This window comes from Protopterus annectens, chromosome 2.part0, assembly GCF_019279795.1.
Source record: "Protopterus annectens isolate FY-2018-M chromosome 2.part0, PAN1.0, whole genome shotgun sequence".
NCBI classification, from domain to species: domain Eukaryota; kingdom Metazoa; phylum Chordata; order Ceratodontiformes; family Protopteridae; genus Protopterus; species Protopterus annectens.
In genome coordinates this window covers 1709118483-1709138982 of record NC_056728.1, presented here as the reverse complement: position 1 = coordinate 1709138982, position 20500 = coordinate 1709118483, and the positions used below count along the sequence as shown (strand labels likewise).

The 20500-nt window shown below is 39.1% G+C and overlaps 1 protein-coding gene across 1 annotated transcript in view; it reads left to right on the top strand.

Annotated features, from left to right (window-relative positions):
* The window catches only part of MIB2 (MIB E3 ubiquitin protein ligase 2), a 1775226-nt gene that overhangs the window by 1285955 nt on the left and 468771 nt on the right, over window positions 1-20500 (top strand). Inside the window, 1 exon segment of the mRNA XM_044061758.1 lies at window positions 20157-20305. Within this exon segment, the coding sequence (XP_043917693.1) occupies window positions 20157-20305 (149 nt within the window).

The following is a 20500-nucleotide window of genomic DNA, read 5'->3' as shown; positions in this document are numbered from 1 at the left end:
TTTCCTAGAAAGTCATTAATCAAGGCAAATAAATCTCATACAAACTATTCAAGAACTTACCCGAATAGATGAAGCTAGAAAAAAAACAATCAACCTTGGATTGGATATTACTAAATAACTCCTCTCACTCATTACAATCAGGTTGCCTTCCTGATGGTATGAGTGACCACCTACCCACATTTATAAGACAACACATATTCCCACCAAAACCTACTATGTTTAAACAACTCGGGAAAAAAAACATAACTTTAATCCTGACAACTTCCTAGCTGACCTACAAAGGTGCAATTGGTCTCCACTCAAATACCTTGACCTAGATGATGCAGTGAACCACTTTAATAAATCCTTTTTAGATGTATTAAATGCACATGTCCCTGTTAGAATCAAACTATGCCCCCTGGCTAAGCAGAGACACTAGGGCCCTTCTGAAAACTAGAGATAAAGCCTGGGAACTATGGTGTAAGGCTAGCACAGTAGCTTCTAAACAACAGTATCAGGAACTTAGAAATAAGGCAAAAAAACAAATAAGACAGCATAAAATAAATTTCTATCATAACATTCAAAATGCATATCAAAAAACCCTCAAAAACTCTGGCTGGCTATAACCTCTGTCCTTCACCCAGGAAAATCTACTACACCAATCGCAAACATCCACAATTCCGATAGCATAGCTACCATTTTTAACAAACATTTTACTGAACCTATAATTGCCCTTTCCAAACAGCAAACTCCTACTCCTGATACCAAACCAGCCAAGTCCACAACCAACAATGCCTCATTCTCTTTCTCCCCAGTTCCTACAGCCACTATAAAAAACTACTCCAGAAACTAAAACCTACAACACTTGCCGTAGATAACTTACCCAGTGAATACCTCAAAATTGCAGCTGAATCTATAGCCTTCCCAGTATCAATCCTTATAAATAGATCCATTCTCGAAAACAAGGTCCGTCAACTGTGGAAAATTTCCCATGTAATCTTAGTTCATAAAGGGGGACCTTCCACAGAACTGACAAATTATCGGCCAGTTGTTATTCTTTCACCTCTTTTTAAGCTACTCAAAACGTATATTCATCTTCAGGTCATGAAATTCTTACTAACAAATAACCTTCTCTCAATCACTCAGCATGGGTTTTTGCCCATCACATAGTAACACTACAGCTCTCTTATCCTTCACTAATCCTGTAAACCATCACAGGAATAACAACAACTTTGTATCTGCCAGCTTTCTAGACATATCAAAAGCTTTTGATATGGTCTCCCATTCCAAACTAATAGATGTACTAACTGAACTGTCCTTCTCATCATCTGCCACAGCATGGTTTCATAACTATTTATCTGGCCATCAGTAATCTGTTCTATGCCAGGGTGACCTATCTCCATGCCTTCCTTTATCCATTGGTGTCCCCCAAGGATCTGTCTTGGGCCCCCTACTTTTATTTATTTTATTTATTTTTTATTTTTACATGTGTTGACCGGGCTAGTCTAACTGGATATATGTCCATTTTCAGTAGAGGCCCGGGGAGAAAAGCTCCAAGCATTAACAGTGACAAGTTTACAATATATCAAAATCACTTAAAATCACAGTACAGAGGCAACATTGGTCTAAAGAAAAAAGACACTTAAAATCACAGTACAGAGGGAACATTGGTCAAAAGAAAAATTATACTAAACACAATAATAATATTGAGAAAGATGCAAAGGAGAGAAGAGCCTTTTATTTTATCCTCATGCTAAGAAGGAATGTGTAGAGACTAGAATTAGAGGTCTAGGTTAGTGGAGTAGGGAAAGAGGTGAGTGCAGGAAGGGGTAAGAGATATCAGTCTGGGTTTGCACATAGACAAAGCCAGTGAGTTTTAAGATGTTCTTTAAGATGTTTTTCAAATAGAGAAGTAGAAGCAAGGGTTGATATTTCAGAAAGTAGCCGATTCCAATTTTTACCTGCTGTGTTTGAGAAAAGTGAGTCACCAGCTTTGTTAGATTTAATCGAGGAAGCTAGGAGCTTATTAGCAGAGTGAAATGTAGTCAGATTTTTGTATGGTGTAATCATATTAGTGAGGATAGGGGTGTTGTTGGGGTGGTGTAGGATCTTTTGGGTGATAAGTAATTGTTGAAAAAGTATATGGTTCTGTAATCCTAGCCATCCCAGTTGTTTGAGGTTGAGGCAGTGGTGAGTTTTAAAGGGAGCAAGTGATGAATCTTGCTATGCTATTATAACAGGTAGAAAGTTTGGAGAGGTTGTTTTAGATAGGTTAGTATATATAGCAGAGTTGTAGAAAAGGGTAGAAATAAGATGGGTCTGGGCAATAGTTTTTCTGGCAGAAGGGGTAAGGAAGGGTTTAATTTTATAGAGGATCCCAAGTTTTTTATTAACAGACTTTATAGTGGAGTTAATGTGGTCATCGTAGTTGAGGCGATTATCAATTGTTACACCTAGTAGGCGAGTTGTGGTATCTGGGGATATGTTGGTAGCATTGTTAGGAATGGATGAGGTGATTTATGAGTTGGAGTAAAAAGCAGTAATTTTGTTTTTTTTGGGATTTAGGAGGAGGCAGTATTGCATAAACCAATTTTCGACACTATGGAAAACAGTTTGGGTGAGGGACTGGAGAGAGGCTATGTTCTTAGCTGTGCAGATTAAAGTAGTCATCTGCATATTGAATGCAGGTGGCTTGTGGAATGTTTGTGTGTTGATCATTAATAAATAAGGAAAAAAGAAGGGGACCTAGTATAGAGCCTTGGGGTACTCCAATATTTACTGGAAGTAAAATAGACAGATTGTTATTCCAAAGTACTGCTTGCTGTCTGTTTTCCAGATAAGACCTTCTCCCTACTTTTCTCCCTGTTTACTAATCTACACACAGCTACTTCACATGGTTCTACAATACAGTACGCAGATGGTTCAACACTCATCTGTGATGCCACTTCTCTGTCAACTCTTCATTCTCAAACACAGGAATCTTTCACTTCTGTTGAAACATGGTTAGCCAATGCCCATCTAGTCCTGAACCCAAGCAAAACTAAAATATTACTCTTCCAACCTAGCAAGACATCTATCTCATGCCCACCATTTAACATAATAGCCAAAGACAATACTGTCATCTCCCCAATAACCCATACAAAGCTTCTTGGAGTGGAAATAGACAATAACCTAAAAATTGACTTGCATATCTCCCTAACAATAAAAAAAAGTCGATAAGAAACTTGGAAGTCTATATAGGTACAAAATATTCCTGACCAAAATTACATTAGTACAAACCTGTCTGCTCTCCACTCTACTGTATGCCTTTCCAGTTTTTACTAATCTAAGGAAACTGACTTATCTAAGCTAGAAGCTTGTTATAATAAAATTGCTAAGTTTGCATCTGACTGCCCATATAGAACACATCATTGTACAGCTTTAAGGATACTAGACTGGCTTGAGCTTCCCAACATTATTCTTTACAACCAACTCTCTCTAACTTACAAAATTGTAACACAACCAACCAGAACCCCTGCACTGCAAAATCTCATTCTTCCTTACAGTTCCAGCAGACCACTTCACTCTAACAATAAGAACTTACTCACCATCTCCAAGGCCAACAACACTGCAGGAGAATCTTTATTTTCCAACTATATATCTCATATATGGACCTCCCTTCCTAACTCCATTCTCTCCATTTCATCCACTAACCACTTTAAACCATCACTTAAAGCTTATTTAAAAAATAAGTGGCTATGTTCCTGTACTAACCCCTCATGAATGCTCTGATACATCACAGTATACCCCAGCCGGGTCTATATTATAATCTCGAAGTTATGGAACATTGACTACGATATGTTCGACACCATATTATTGAAGTTCTGTAACTTCGAAAATAAAAAGAAAATTTTAAACATCAAATACTTACCCTAACAGGTTTAAGCAGGGGGGGCAAGAACCCCCGCACCCCCAACATGGGGGTCTGCGCCCTCCACACCCCCCGCTACTTAAATATACCAACTCCGAGATCGCATTTTAACATAGTATGGTGCGGAAAGGGAAGATTTTCCTTTCCTACACTGTAGCGCAATCTCAGAGTTAGTATATTTAAGTAGGGGGGTGTGGGGGTGCCAGGGGGCTTGCCTCCTGCCTACATTCGTTAGGTTTTTTTTTTGTTCTACAAATATTTTTATTGTGTTTCGATTGTTTAATAGTTCGATGCATAAAGTTCGATGTTTATGCATTTGAACTATTAAACATTCGAGATTATAATGTAGACTCACCCCAGCCATATCCAGCGTCTTCCCCAGTATTTAATCTGTCATTCCTACCGACCTGTCTTAACCTTATATCTTGACATAAGTCGGACTTTACAAATAGTACTAGCTATGTTCAAAGCCTAGGTTTTGTTGTCAAGATGTAACAAATTTGTATTTTCTTATGTGTACTACATTATGTTTACTTTATACTTTATTAATTATTATAATGTGTGCATTAAAATTTACTGTTACTTATGGAGTTTTTCTTCTCGGGCCTCCGCTCAAAAAGGACCTGTGTCCAGTCAGACTTTCCTGGTAAACAAATGTTAAATAAATAAGTAAATAAAAATATGTTTTCAGAAAGGGCTGTGTTTTAACTGTTTTATCAGCTTCCATCAGAGCATATATGCAATGTACTGTCTGCTGTCAGAAAATGTGCTGGTACAAACTCAGTCTGCCTGTGCCTCAGTGATGCTTTAGAGCTCACACCAGCCTTGTTATTAGGAAATGGGCTCTAGGCACATTCTTCTGTCTTTTGAATTATGGCCAACTGTTGCAGTTGAGTCCTGGGGTTCCAATGGCAACCTACCCAGTGGTCATGCTGGAGCATCGGAAACAGTCCCACCACTGGCTTGCTTATATGGAACAAGCCCTTTGTTACTGCAGTACAAGTTTAATGTTTGCAGCTGAGTGTGCTAAACCTAATTCCGCCTTCTTCCTCCAAGTTGAGTGTAAGTCCAAGTACCTGTCTTTTCTTCTCCCATTTACTAGGTAGAAGTGAAGATACTGGTGTTGTACTTCACTCAGCTGGTGAGCCCATGAACATGCCTGTGACATTGGATGTCAGTGCACAATTCATCTACTTGTGGGATTTATCCCTGTTGCAGGACTCCACCTCTTGTGAGCAAAGCTGGCCATCAGTACTACATCTGCCATGTGCCCTCTGAGATGGGGCAGCACCCAGCACCAACCTGTAATTCACTTGTCCCCTCTTCTCTTGAGTGAGTTTAGGCCACCATCTGCTTGAGCTTTTGAAAGGAAGAGTCTTTATCTCTTTCATTGTCTCATTGGGAAGGGATTCTGTGGACCCTGGTGTCCTTCTTTTGAGATGACAAAAATACTTATGTTTCCTGTCTCTGTAGCTTTTCCCTAGATAGCCCCTTCTTTTGAGATGCTCCAGACTGGCTTTCTGCTCCTTTGCTGCCTTCTTCCCATCAAAAAAGGCTGAGACTGTCTAGTGAAGAAATATGAGAAATCTATGGTTATCCCAACTTTCTGTCCTTCCAGAAAAACTACCTTTAATATTTTGTCATCCAACAAGACCATATTGAATATAGAACTGGTATTTCACACCAAATTACTAGTTATGATTATAGATGACCACCTGAAATTTGATCTCCACATTCAGCAAGAAACACACCAAAGGTTAGGCTTTGTCCCTGTAGAGTAAAACAACACCTCATTGACTCTGCTAGAAAAACATAGCCACTTCTTTTCTACTCCCCACCCCATTATATGCCTGTCCTGTTATAAGCAATCTGTCTCCTGTCTATCATCCAAACTAGAACAATGCTACAATAAAGTAGACAAATCCGCAACCAACCAACAGTATAGATCATAGCGTTTCCTTTCTCTAAAACAACTAAACTGACTCAAATAACTCTCCATTGTACTCAGAATTACAACCTTCAAACTACTGCACAACCCTGAAAAATTCTCATCTCTTCAGTCCATCATTCATCTTTATACAACTAAGAGAACTGAGATCTCCACTGACAAATCATTACTGCCCATAACTAAACCTAACAACAGTGCAGGATACTCCCTGTATTCACACTGCATTGCTGTTAGCTGGAATACCATCCCACTCCACTTAAGAACAGTCTGCAACCAGAAAGACTTTACATGCCAACTGAAGTGACACCTGATAGATAAATGTCTCTGCATCTGCACCACCCCTGGTTAAACTGGTACTAATTTAGTTGTATGTATGTGTGCCATAACTCTCTGCTGCACAAAATGTAATGTACTATTTGTCACAGCTATACCCTCCTCCATCATCTCACCTCCTTTTGTCTTCCGTGTACCGTCTCCCCTCCTTCCTTTCTTTTTGGCTGCTCTAACTCTTTATCTTATCTTCCAATGTGCAAGATTTTGAACAAGTCTTTATAGTAATAAATAATGTCCTTCCATATCACTGTTGCAGTATTCTTTACTAAAGGGATCCCCTGCCAAGGGTAGCACAATGTCCGACCAGTATACCAAAGCCTTAGATTTTCAAGGACATTGTACATCACACACATGCTACCCGCTCATTGCATAGGGCATAAAAGTGACATAAGGGTGTACATACCTCAGAACTTGTTTGCCGTCAGTCCAAACGCCATCTTTGATCATTGGTATGAACATGCCTTCATTTTTGATGGTTACCAAGCTATTTTCAGATAAGTGCCCCATTGGATTTTCTTCTTGTCTTGTTTTTTTTTTCTTTTAGTTGCATGTTTACATCATCCAGAAAGAGAAAATGTCAGTGTGGGAGACAGATTCCCCATTAGGACTGTCACAAACATTTTGCTTGGGTACTTCTCACAACCATACTTCATTCTCAATTTTTCAAACATTTAATTCGTAGCCATCTCTCTTCCTTGTCTATCTACTTAGAGAACCAATGTCTTAAGTTGTTGGCACAAGGTTTGATGGCAGAACCATCCTGTCCCAAGGGTCAGCCTTCTGCCAAGAAGAAGAGCAAAAAAAGCCAGGTCAGATTCAGCTGCATTACTGCATCCTCTGTGCATCTCTCGCAAAGCTGGTGAAAGCCAAGAGGATCAGGATCATTTGGTTGTTATGTCTAATTCCTCTGCCTTGACTGCTTCAGAGGCCGGCATGAGTCTGGCTTCTCGCACGTCCTCAGAGGCCCTGCAGATGTCCTTGTGATGTTGAGGGGGCACCTATTCTGATCATATCTGTGGTGTGTTTCACAGATTCTTGCATGGGAAGAGATTCTCACTTTTATTAAATTTTGGCAAGGGTCCAATCCACCTAAGGCCTTTAGGGCTGAGGTTCCTTTGAAAAAGAAGCAGAAAACTAAACATATCCCACCTGCTCCCAAATATCCCTAGAGTGAATGGCAGGATTTTACGCAGGGGTTGTTTAATGCACTCATGACCTTGAAGCCTCCTCAGAGAGTTTCTGGTCCTGCTGTTCCTTGGTCATCTACTCTTCTTAAGAGCCATAGAAAGCATGACTCTTCTGATGAGGAATTGGACTCTTGGGAAGAATCCTTGGCTTACTCTTGTCAGGTTCCTTCTCCTTTGGACTATGATTTTGAGGAGGAGGACTCCATTAGTCCAGATTCTCCCTTTGAGGACCTTTCTTTTAAGGATACTCTCTCTCATATGATAGAATTCTTCAAATGGGAAATGTACTCTGGTTTCTGACATTCAGAAGAGAAAGCATGACTCTTCTGATGAGGAATTGGACTCTTGGGAAGAATCCTTGGCTTACTCTTGTCAGGTTCCTTCTCCTTTGGACTATGGTTCTGAGGTGGAGGACTCCATTAGTCCAGATTCTCCCTTTGAGGAACTTTCTTTTAAGGATACTCTCTCTCATATGATAGAATTCTTCAAATGGGAAATGTACTCTGGTTTCTGACATTCAGAAGAGGTATTATGAACTCCTCCAGATGGAGTTCCCTAAACTCTTTGCTGTTCTTCCGGTCCTAGCTGCCCTGTTGGACATGTTTTCAGCAGTGTCTCAGGCTCCTGATTCCAGCCTCTAGCCCCTAAAAAATCTTGGCAGGTTTTATAAGGTGCCTGCTGACTGATTGTTTCATTCCAGATGTCCTTCTGCTGACCCCTTTGTTGTTTTTCTTCTGACAAACTTTCCAAACTGTTGCCTTCTACTAAATTGCTTCCTTCTGACAAGGACAGTATAGCCACGGAGTGGCTGGGCAAAAACATGTACATTGCCCTACCCTGGCCTTTCAGGATGTCAGTTATCAGACCCATATGACAAGGTATGTCTTAAGTCTTCTGTCAGATCTTTCAGGTTATCTCTGACCTTCCTGATTCTGAGGCAAAGGTTTCAGCCATTCTATTAAATGTGGTTATGATGTAGCCAATGCTTCTTCTACAGCTGCTGTTTGGTTGTTTAAGGTGTTATTCTTGGCTTTACCTTCAACCTTTAGCTGATGAAATTAAGACTAAATTCATGGATTCTCCACTTGATAAAAAATCTTTCTGGTTCTGCTGCTGCTGAACTTTTTAAGTCCCTGCAGGAAAAGGACAAAGCCTCGCAGGAAATGAAACATATTTTTGTTTCCTGTATTCCTAAATTTCAGAGGCATTATCCTACAGAGACCGTCTTGTCCTCCTGAGAAAGGTAAAAAGGGTTCCAGATGGGCTCCTCCTGCTAAGTCTACTCATACTCCTACTACTCATGTTGACTACTTTTCCAGAAAAATCAGGTTCTGTCTGACTGTCTTCTTCCCTTCACACTAGGCTGGATTCCTTTGTCCCTTTATCATTCCCTATTTCTTCCCAATAGGTTAAGGATCACTCAGGATTCTTGGGTCAATCCATCATCCATCAGGAATACTGCATGGTATGGGAATCCCTTACTCCTTTTCGAAGCATTCCTCAACTTTCTCAGGAACAGCTGCCTTTTTTCTAGATGTACTTCAGGGCCTTTTGTCTCAAGGCACCATCCAAGAGGTTTCTTCTCCTCAAGGTGGGAAGGGGTTTTATTCTAGAATCTTTTTGGTTCCCAGGAAAGAAGGCAACTGGAGGCCCATTCTAGACCTTTCTCAGCTGAACATCTTTCTGAGGGTCCCTTCTTTTCAAATGCTGCCCCTTCAGACTCTTTTTCCTCTTCTCCTTCCTTTAACTTTCCTGGTCACTCTGTATCTCAATGATGCCTATCTTCTCATCTGTATTCATCCCCATTTCAGGAAATATTTGCATTTCTCTGTCTCTTCCTTGCATTTTTAGTTCTCTGCTGTGCCCTTTGGCCTTTCTACTCCCCAAGGATCTTCACCAAATGCATCACTCTTGTGTTTGCCTTTTGCTGGATGAGGGGGATACATATCTTTCCATACTTGGACAACCTGTTCATTCAGGCCTCCTACCCAGAAACCTTGATTGAGCACCATCACTATGCTATTTTCCTCTTGTAAAGCCTAGGGTTTACGATAAAATTCAGAAAGCCTTCCTGACTCCTTCTCAGGATCATGCTTTTCTCGGGTGCAGGCTCTAGACTATTCCTATGCTGGCTTCCCTGCCACAACCCAAGGGTCTGCCTCTAATTGCCTTTTTTCAATCCCTTCTTCCTCAAGTCTCTGTTATGGCCAGAGAGTTTCTAAGGCTTCTGGGTTGTATGGTTTCCACCATTCCTGTGCTTCCTCTAGCTAGGCCCCACATGAGGAAGCTACAGTGGTACGTAAAGTCAGTATGGCTCCAGCATTGTCATCCTTTAGACTTTCTAGTTCCCCTTCCAACATGCCTCACACTAGAGCTACAGTAGTGAATTCACCAGCTATCTCTCATCCCAGAGCTTCCTTTTCACTCCCCAGTCCCCTCAGGAACCTTTTTGGATGCCTCAGACACAGGGTAAAAAAAAAAAGAAAATCAGTCTCAAAAGGTGAGGGAAAAAACACTGACTGGGAAGAATTCTACAGCTGCTTAGCAAAAAGCAGTGTAAGCTCCAGCTTTGGTGCAAGACATGACTTCCAGTAACCTAGAGAAAAGAATAAGTCAAATGTTCTCAGAGCTGATTAAAGTAAATAAAACACTAATGGGGTATATCAACTCAAATAACAAAAAATTGGAAAATGGAAAAAGCGAGATATTTAGATGAGGTGATAAAACTGCAAAAATCAGAGGTTGAAATGAAGAAAAGGCTGGCTGAATGTGAGACTGCTCAAGAAGAGATGTTTCAAAAAATAATAAAATTAGAGGAGAGAGCACATGGGGAAAACCTGAGGTTTTCTGGTGTACCAGAGAAGTTGAAAGGAATAGACTATATACATTTTGAAAGCACAAATAGGCAACTGGACTGGTATTCCACAGCAGGAGTTGTTAATTGAAAGGGCATACTGTGTGTATGCTCCAGATGTGGCCATGAGAAGGCAATGTAGAGCTTTAATAGTAAAGAAGCGATCCTACCAGCAAAAGGAATTGATTCTGACAAAACTATGGCAGAAGAACAAATTGCTAAAAGTGGAAGACAGAGTGTTTGTGGAAAAAGTTTTCTCACTGTACATCAGGCAAAAGAGGAGTAACTTTATTCCACTAATCAGGGAATGTTGAGAACCAGGTATGAGATTCAAACTGCTGTACCCAGTTATCTTCAGAATATTCTTGCCTGGAGGAACAAAGTCATTTTTTCATGTAGAACATACTTAATAAGGAAGTACAAAACAGGTGCTGACTTTGTGAGAACATGTGAAATTCTTGGCTAGGCTTATAAGGGCCTCCTGGCCAGTAGCCTAGTATTATCCTATGAACCTATGATCAAAAGTTTCTCCAACAAAATGTGAGCTGTGAAACTGAAGGAGATTCTGCTTGTTTTTCTAGTAATAAAGACCACAGCAAACCTGTGCCAGTAAAACATTTTCCAGTGTTTCAATGGAAAATACTTGAGGGATAGAAAAAAGCACAAGAGGTGACTAGAACAACCAGGATTATACTAGAAATGAAGCAGAGACTGGATTTGGGAGATTGAGATAAACAGGAATAAAACCAGCAACTCTGAAACTGAGACGTGAGATTACAAAGCATTAATTATATTTGTGAAACATGACAGAATGCGAAAGCCTGGAAATATTGGACTTTTTGACTTTGTTAAACTTGTAGGGAGTTCTATAGCATATGCCTTACTTCAAGTCATTAATGTTTGGAAGAACACGTAGGAGAGTGGAAGAAGAGGGAGAGAGTTAACTGTAAGTAAAACATTTTGTTCTTAACAATAGTATTTTTATAATGCATGGTAAAGTCTGCATACTATGAAGTAAAGTTTCTCAGTTATTTTGAAGCGTAATGGGGATACTAAATTAACAGGTGCCCCTGTTTTTTCTCTTTTACTCTTTCTACTTTCAGTTTTAAGATATGTAGGCACTGCAAAGTAAAAAAAAAAAAAAAGAAAAGAAAAGTCTGGGCAAAAGAGCATGATATAAGCAAAATTGATGTGCTTTTTCTCATTCTTTCATAGGAGAATGACTAGATTAAGGCTCTTGGCGTGATCTAGTAACATGATTTAAGAGAAAGCAAATAAATCAAAAAAGAATTGGATATAATAAAGCTTTCCTCTAGCAAACAAATAAATGCTTGTAGAAGCAACTCCATATCTGGTTCTCGTGACTCAATGGAGACAGTCTGATAAACAGCAATAAAAACAGACTACGTGTTTGTTATAATGGCTAGAAGATAATGTTTTCTGAAAGCATTCAAGAGTTTTTTCAATCTGGTCATACAATAAAGAAAAGACAAAACCAGACAGCACTTAGTAGAAGCACAGGCTGTACCATGGTTCTTAGCATGAGTAACCTTACTTTTAGGTTAACCCAAGTTTGCGAGCGTGGCTGTCAGTTTGGAACAGTTGTTCTTCTTGGGAAGGTAAAACTTCAGAATTTGAAGCTGTACGTAGTTTCATGTATTAGTATTAAGTTAATAAGTTTTAGGGTGTATTGAGGTGTATTTGTTTTTTGAGGGCTTTCAATAAAACAAAATATTTTGTAAGATGTGACATAGGTTCAAATGGATATGATAAGAAACCGTATAAAAGATCAGCTTGCCAAACAGTGTATGCATGTATACAAAACATGGAATTAGATACTTAACAAAAAAGCTGTTACACATAAAAGGTGGTAATAATAACTTTTTAACATAATGACGCTTTCTGTATTATCTTTAATAATATAGTGGCACAGTGGTTGCGTTATCACCTCATAGCAAGAGGTTCTTTGGTTCGAATCTCGACTGGGGTGCCTTCTGTGCAGAGTCTGCATGTCCTCACTGCGTTCATGTGGGTTTTTTCCCAGTTGTCCAGTTTCCTCCCACATTACAAAGACATGCATCTGGAGCATTTCTCCCCAGGCTGCCACTGAAAATTGGCTTCATTCCAAGTCTGACTTTCCCATTAAACAAATGCTAAATAAATGAATAAATGTTAACGGTCACACAGATTTATATAAAAAAGAAACAGTAGTGAACTATATTAAAAAAATGTAGAGTGCAAATAGTTATGCTAAATGAAACGTGAATTTGATAAAGATTTTCAGGATGGATATTCAGCAGAGTACCTGGGAAAAAAGAAGAGAAGAGTATGCATATTAATTGCAAGAGGAGCTCCAGTAGTGATATAAGAGGATAAAACGATAATAATGGTAGAGTTGTAGTACTAAGGGGCTACCGGCAAGGGAAGAGGATTATATATTGATTAAATTGGCATGTGTGTCTGTGTGTGTGTGTATGTGTTGTGTGTATGTATGTATGTATATATATATATATATATATATATATATATATATATATATATATATATATATTCCACCTAGAACTGCTGTAATGGAGCTTAAGAAAATTCTGGCAGAAATAATCAGCTTTCAGGAGGGAATATTACTTGTATGTTGGGGCTGTAATGTGATTTGCAGCACTGAAGATGTGTTGGCGGGGGGGGGGGGGGTCCAGATAGGAAAATATAACAAAAGAGGGTAGATGTTTGAAGAAGTTTATGAAAAATATTTGACATGGAAGATGTGAATTGGTAGTATGAGTTTGGAGAGAATTTACATATTATTGCCCAAGGTACAAAAACTGGGCTAGGCTAGACAGAACTTACATTTACAGGGACACATGCATTTAGTTGAAAGTTTTGATACACATCCAGTAACTATTTCAGATCATGAGCCAGTAATAACTGAAATAAAAAAGGGTAATGAAGTAAAAATGAGACACTGATGCTTTCCTACGTTGAAAAGTGAGGAATTTAAGGAATGGGTAGTGGAAATTGTTTGGGAGTTATTAGAGAAGATTGAAATTTCTTCTGAAAATGAAAATATAGCTAATGAGTGGGATAAAATTAAAGCAGAGTTTAACAATAGGGTGGAAATAAAAAACAGAGATACGGTTAAGAAGTAACAAGAATTATTTAGAGGAACTGACAAATATTTGCAGAATAGGGGGAATCTCACAGAACAAGAAGAGCAATTGCAGAATGCTAAACAAAAAATAAGGGATTACCTCTAATATGCATGTGTTTAGAATGATTGCTGTTAAGCAACTGTTTTTTGATAATAACTCCAGAGCAAAAAAAGTTTTAGTACAATGGCGTAGGCAACAGAAAGTAGAAAGGGTTGTCACCAGGCTTAGTTAGCTTATAACAAGGGAAATAACAAAGATATCCTGTAGAGGTACTATAAATATTTCAGAAATTTTATGAAAGTCTGTATAAAGCAGAGAAATGTGGAGGTCAAGAAAGGGTGCAAATGGAAATGTTTACGGAAAAATCAAACATGTTGAGGTTAGTGGTAGATGAGGCTCTAGTGGTAGAGGAGGCTCAATTACTAATAGTTAGGATAGGAGGAGAAATGTAAATAATGGCGATGTATAACTAATTCACAGGAAATTCCCCAGGAACAGATGGTATTCCTGTGGAAGTTTGGAAGCTAGGAGGGAAAAACTGATAAAGATCTGGAAGGTTTTGTTTAACAGTATTTTAAGAGAAGCATCACCAACATCATGGGATAACACGGTGGTGGCTGTAATACCTAATAAACCATGATTATAAAGTGTTTATGTCTATAAAGGCTAAAAAAAAATAGCAAAGGTGATACCACAATTGATAGATATGGATCGATGTTATTTTGTGGAGGGGGAAGCAAACATTTGACATTAACAACATTGATGATCCAGGGGAAACAGAGTGTAAAAAAATAGCACTGTTGGTGGTGGGTCTTGATGTAGGGAAAGCATTTAACAGAGTCAGCTGGGAGTTTATCAGCAGGCCAATGGAAACATTTGCATTCTCTGACAATTTCTGTTTGAGCAGAGGAACCAAGCAGAGAGTGTCCTCTTTCCTCTTTGTTGTTTGCATTATATTTAGAACTATTGGCAAAGAAAATAAGAGACCAGAAATTCAAGGATATAATTAGTATGGTAGAAAAGAAAAGCCATCGGTATTTGCAGATGATATTATTTTATACCGGAATTAAACCAGAAAAGGACATTTCAGTGTTGTGGAACATTTTGAGGCAGTTTCATATCTTTTCGGGATACAAAATTAATGAAGCTAAAACCAAAGGCAATAGTATGAATTGGTTCATTAGTATCCGTATTTTGAGGACATGATAAAATGAAGTACTTGGGTATATAGATTAAAAAAGAATTCTGGTGTGGAAGCTAAGGATATGTGGGAAGAGGCTAAACAAATGATCAAAAACTGAGAAATTGGAAGCTCTGTTATATGGATATGGATAGCAAGATACAAGCAGCTAAAATGTCTTTAGTCCCTTTAGTTTTATACATAATTCAGGTATATTTTTATCAACCAGAGGAGAAGATGTGGATAGCAATTAATAAAGAGCTGAAGGATTTTATCTGGGAGGGGAAAACCCCAAGAATCAAGTGGGATAAGTTGAGCCTTCCAATAGAACAAGGCTGTTTGGGATTACCCAATTTGAAGGGATATTTCAGAGCTACACAAGCTATACATAGCACAAGCAGAAACCTATAATTCAAAGTGGAATGGAATGATGATGAAGCAGGTGCAATTCACGAAACAAGGTAAGACTGATTTTGGATATAGATCCTTGAAAATAACAATAACCATACAGAATATTAAATTCATAAAGTAGCAGAAGGTATTCTAAGAACTAAGCCAACCTGGGAATAGAGAAAAGAGAGCCAGTAGGGATTGCAGTTAGGGATACAAACAATAGGCAAGAGAGGGCTGGAATTTATTGAAGAAAACTGGCAAAAAAACATGATATTGAGAGCAGATAATTAGAGCGGTAAAGGTAATAGAATGGGGAAAGGTCAGGAATTTATTTGGACTGCAGGCTACAAATTGCCTTCCCTATCGAGGATTGATGTCAGAGTATAGGCAAAGAAAAATAAATAGGGGGATCCTAAGCAAAATACCAGCACTGGTAAGAGTTTTTAGTAGAATCTAGAACAGAAACTGCTGTTAAAAACAAAAGAATTAGTAGAGCATAGTAAATATTGCGTGATAATTATAAGAATTAATCAGCGGAGATTAGAAAGGATTGGGAAGAGAGATTGGATAAGCAGTTCACAAAGAAACGATGGGGTATGTATATGTATGTCTCCCAAATATGCAACAAGTCTAAAAGATTTAGGATCTTTGCTTGGAAGTGTTTACACAAATATATCCCAAGTAGATTCCAAAGAATTTTTCCTCAGGTAGACAGTGATTGTTGGATGTGTGATGGGGAAGGAAGAGGTAATTGGGAACATATTTTTTGGGAGTGTAATGAGTTGGCAGACTTTAAAGATTACCTGCAGACTACTATGCCAAATTGGTGCAACTAAAGAAGTGATTTTTTGACCTAGTATACAGAATCAAATTGCCTCGACATAGTAAGGCCTTGCTGAGTCTAATTATGGTAACTGCCTAAAAAAGCATTTACTAGAAAATGGAAATCAAAGTCTAAACCGACTGTACTAGAAGTGAGTATAGTAACCGAGATAAAACAACTGCAATTGAGATCCTTAGTCATATAAAATGTTTGCAACTAAAATGATGTCAGTGTGCTTTGTTTTCATTTATTTAAATGTATGATTGTCTGTGTTATACATGATGATTTAATAAACTTTTCTTGTTTAAAAAAAGAAAAGAAAAATCAAGGCCTGCCCCTCAAGCCTTCCATATTTTTTTTTTTTTATTTCTTCGGGGGCCTCTTAAGATCTATACAGACAATACCACAGTGATGTGAAACATCAGCAAGCAAGGAAGGACTCGCTCTTACCTCCTATGCAGACTAGCTCTTCAGGTTTGGGATCTGGCAGTCCAGTATCAGTTGACTCTTCATGCTGTTTTGTATTACTTCAGAGCAAAATATTGTGGCAGACTCTCTGAGCAGTTCCACAACAAAGACTCGCAAGTGGATGCTTCACAGAGATGTGTTTCTGGACATTGTCCACCAGAGCAGTACTCTTCAGATCGATCTTTTTGCCTCCTCTCTGAACAGACAACTTACTCTGTTTTGCATCAGAGTCCCAAGTCCTTTGGCATGGAAGGTGGACATCCTGTTTTTCTTGGAAAGGGATGTTTTTCTTTGCCCCCCTTCCTCTCTTACTGAGGGTTCTGCTCAAGATAGAACAGGACTCCCCCAAAATCTTGCTGGTGACTCCCTTTTGGCCTATACAACATTGGCTCCAACTTCTTCTGTATCTAGCCAAGGGCAATCACCATAAGTTACCTCGCAGCATGGCCCTACTCACATAAGACAAAGGGTTTCTCATCCATACTCGCTTGCCACTCTTCAGCTGACTCTGGGTAATAGGGTTTTGATTGCTTTTAAGCACCTTTTGTTCTGAGAACGCACTTTGGGTTCTGCAGAAGGCCAGGAAACCCAGTACCGGGAAACCTTGTATGTCTTAATGGAAGAGATTTTCTGTCTGGTGCCTTGCTAGTAACCGAGATCCACTTTCTGTGGAGGTTCCTCTCATTCTCTGTTTACAGTTGTGTAAAACCTTACCATGATAGTAGATATTGTTCTCTTCACTGTTGCAGTATTCACTCTCTCCTCCCCCTTTTTCTGATCTGTCATCTTTTTTCCATCTGGATGCACATGTTTCTCCATTTTTCCTTGGACTGTTGTTCCTCCTGGAGCTATTTATATTTCTGAGGTATGTATGTCTGTACATCACCTTTTATACCCTTTGCAGTGAGCAGGGAGTATACATGTGATGTACGATGTCCTTGAAAACCTAAGCCTTTGGTATACTGGCCAGACGTTGGGCTACCCTTGGCAGGGTATCCCTTTAGTAAAGAATACTGCAACAGTGAAGAGAAGGACATCTACTGTTATGGTAAGATTTTACACAACTGTACTTTCTTATGTAAAGTCTGACAATTATTGCATACTGATGATATTGCACTGCACATACCTCCCTATATTAAAAAATGAATTCATATACAGCCAATGTAACTGTTATTTTTAATGAAAACTATTTATAACTGATGTCAAGGATGTCTGATGTCTAGGATGTCTGAATAATGGAACCATTGCTCATGAATGAAACTGACTGCAAACGATGAAATAATGCAGATTGTGTCCATGATGTCTGCATAGTCGAATTTTTCCCCCTGGGCCCTGCTGAAAAAGGGCACTACTCAGTCGTACTTTGCAAGGAAATAAATACCAGCCAGTCAATCAATAAATAAATACATAAATAAGTCCTTACTGTGAAATCTGTCCTGAAGCGTGCCGGTTTTGTTACTCAGAAACATTTGTGTTATGCTGTTCTTGCTTTTCAAATAATGCTAATACCCTCTGCAATTTCATAGTTGGGTGGAGTGATATTCTGACTGAGCATTCCATAGAAAGTTCCTAAGTGATCTGTTTGATCCAGAGACCACAATGACTTTCTACTTTGCCACCAGATAAGGAACAAAAAAAAAAAAAATTGGGGCACGGTGAGGAAGAGGGGGGTGAAATTTTTATCCAACACTAAGGGCCTCAAGTCCCTGAACTTTTTCACATGTCCCAGTTATACCCATCCTTTGTAGATCAGGCTGTGGAAAAGCTGGCAGATGTCCTTGATTTTGGATTAAGGAATGTTTGGAAAAGCTTCAGTGAGGTTTCACAATTTCCTCTGTAATTTCAATTGTGCTGATACTGTGGATAGGGAGCAGGCTCAGGGTTGCATTTATGCCAGATTATATAACTCATGCATTCCATCTTTAAGAATGAGCTAAATCTGATCATTCTGAGTGTCCCATTCTGAGGTGAAGTTCTTTGTGGACAAGTCTGTCGAGATCTTATTTAAAACTCCAAACGAAGAAGCAAGACCACCACCATAGTATTTTGTTGATGCCATCTTGGCCTCCTTTTTGTCTAGGTCAGCCTTGTTAAGTGTCAAGCAAGTATTTTCTCCTGGCCCTACCTGCAAAGCCTCTTCAGTAGGCAATGCAGGCTGCAGCACAACATTATTCTTATACCTCCTTCCTCTATGTGGAAGGGTGATCTTCACATTTTATATTTTTGACCCCATGCCTTGTGACATTTTAATTTTATTGGCAGTAGTCTCATTCATTCTGCTTTCCTACATTGGAAGATGCAAGCACAGAGAGAGAACAAGAGAGAGAGAGTGAAAACAGGCAGCGACGACATCCGTAGTCCTTTCGGAGGCTGGTAGATTTTGTGCTGCTCTTTTGTCTTTCCCTTGTTTGCTAGTACTGCCTACTACTACAAGCATGTGGGTGGATACATGATGTTCTGTAACCACAATGTGTGTCTGCAGTGTGGAGCTTTGCTTCTCTTGCTTATGTTTCCACCCCCATTCTCCAAAGCACCTTATTGTGTGGAACACACTTCTAAACATTCCTAAAGAAGCAGCTCCTGTGGTGGAGCTGAAGCAATTCCCTCCCAAGAAATTGGCAAGCTTGCATTGGATCAGCTGCTCACTCTCATCTCTCCTTGAAACAAATGGTCGTGTGCATATATCCCATGGGCCTCCACTATAACAGGTTTAAGGTATTACATAGTGAAGACTCTTGGTTATCTTGTTTAGTAGAACGAGTTTGTGAAAGCTCATGGAAGGATTCCCTGTTAAAACAACACTTTTGTGTACAAAACAGTCCATGAAAAACAGGAGAAGAAGAAATATATTAATCATTGTTTGTTGCCACAAGGGTTGCGTTTTCCGGTGTGATGTCCCTAGCGGAACTGGGACATGTCCCACTACAAGCCAGGGAGTTTCTTGTTGGCTTCAGTGGTGGAAATGGTTGCTTTATTGTCTCCCACTAGACCTTTTGGAGAAAGTTTCCAAAGTGACTAAAGTTGCCAGCAAGCATTGCATCTGAAAACGTATTTCGCTATCTGCAGGAGGGGGGTCTCCTTGTGAGTGGAATTACAGTCCTGTACGCATTTAGTTAATCTGTTGTGCTGATCCTTCTTACCCTTCCTTAGGCATATGTCTGACATGGGTCTTTTGTTACTTCAGCCAAGAGGGCATCTGAATTGCAAGCACTTATATGTAAGGAACCCTTCTTTGTCCTCTGCACAGATGGTGGTCACCTTGCACACCACCCCCTCATTCTGACAGAAGCTGTGACACAGGTCACACTGGACCAAGTCACTCATCTCCCACTGTTTTTTCCCAGTAAACTACAAAGCAAAGGAGAATGGATTCTCCATTTCTTAGATGTACACAGATATCATCAGTCCTCTGTTATTTAATTCTGCATGTTTAGAGGATGGGAATTACTTGATGAAAGGATTTAACATGCTGTCAAAGTTGTATTATTCAATAATATGGCACATACTTGTCTTTGGAGACCGAGATCTAGAATAAGTGTGTGAAAGTTTGTGGAAGGATTTATTGTTAATGAAACAGTACTGTTGCATACAAGATCGTCTATTCCATGAAAATAAATATAAAAAACAGTGGATGGGTTGATTTTGTAAACAAACAAGAAAGCAGTGATTTCACAGAGGAAGAGGTGCAGAACAAATGAACTGGCTCACTCTTTGCTTCATACTTGCCAATGTTACAAGTCTGCTTTATTAAACTGAAGAACATTTTTATAGTGTATCATTCATATCACACACAAAAACAGATTTTAAGTCTTTTATTTTCTTAATGTGAGTTAATATGCATTTTTTCAGCATAATAGTTTGTTGCATTCTCCTTGGCACATACTGTTTGTCTGTGGCATGGTCTTTTTCATTTGTGCTTTTGTTCTCTCTCATAGGTGGATATTAGAAATCAGGGGAAAACTGCCTTGCAGGTCAGTGCCCATCTCGGCCATGTGGAAGTTGTACAGGCATTACTACAAGCAAATGCAACAATCGATTTAAAGGGTGAAGATGGTGATGCTGCTCTACATTACGCAGCATACGGGTAGGCATTGGCTGCATGTGCACCTTATGCTGATACAGCTGTTCTCAGCTTTAATTTTCATTTTTTTGTTAAATATTTGTATTTTCCATTTTTTCAGTACTTCACAATTAACCTTTATACTGAACTTCTGTTGCTTTTTACTTTTCAGGATGCAGGAATGATTCTGTATGGATTCCATTGTAGCTGTGAGAAAAC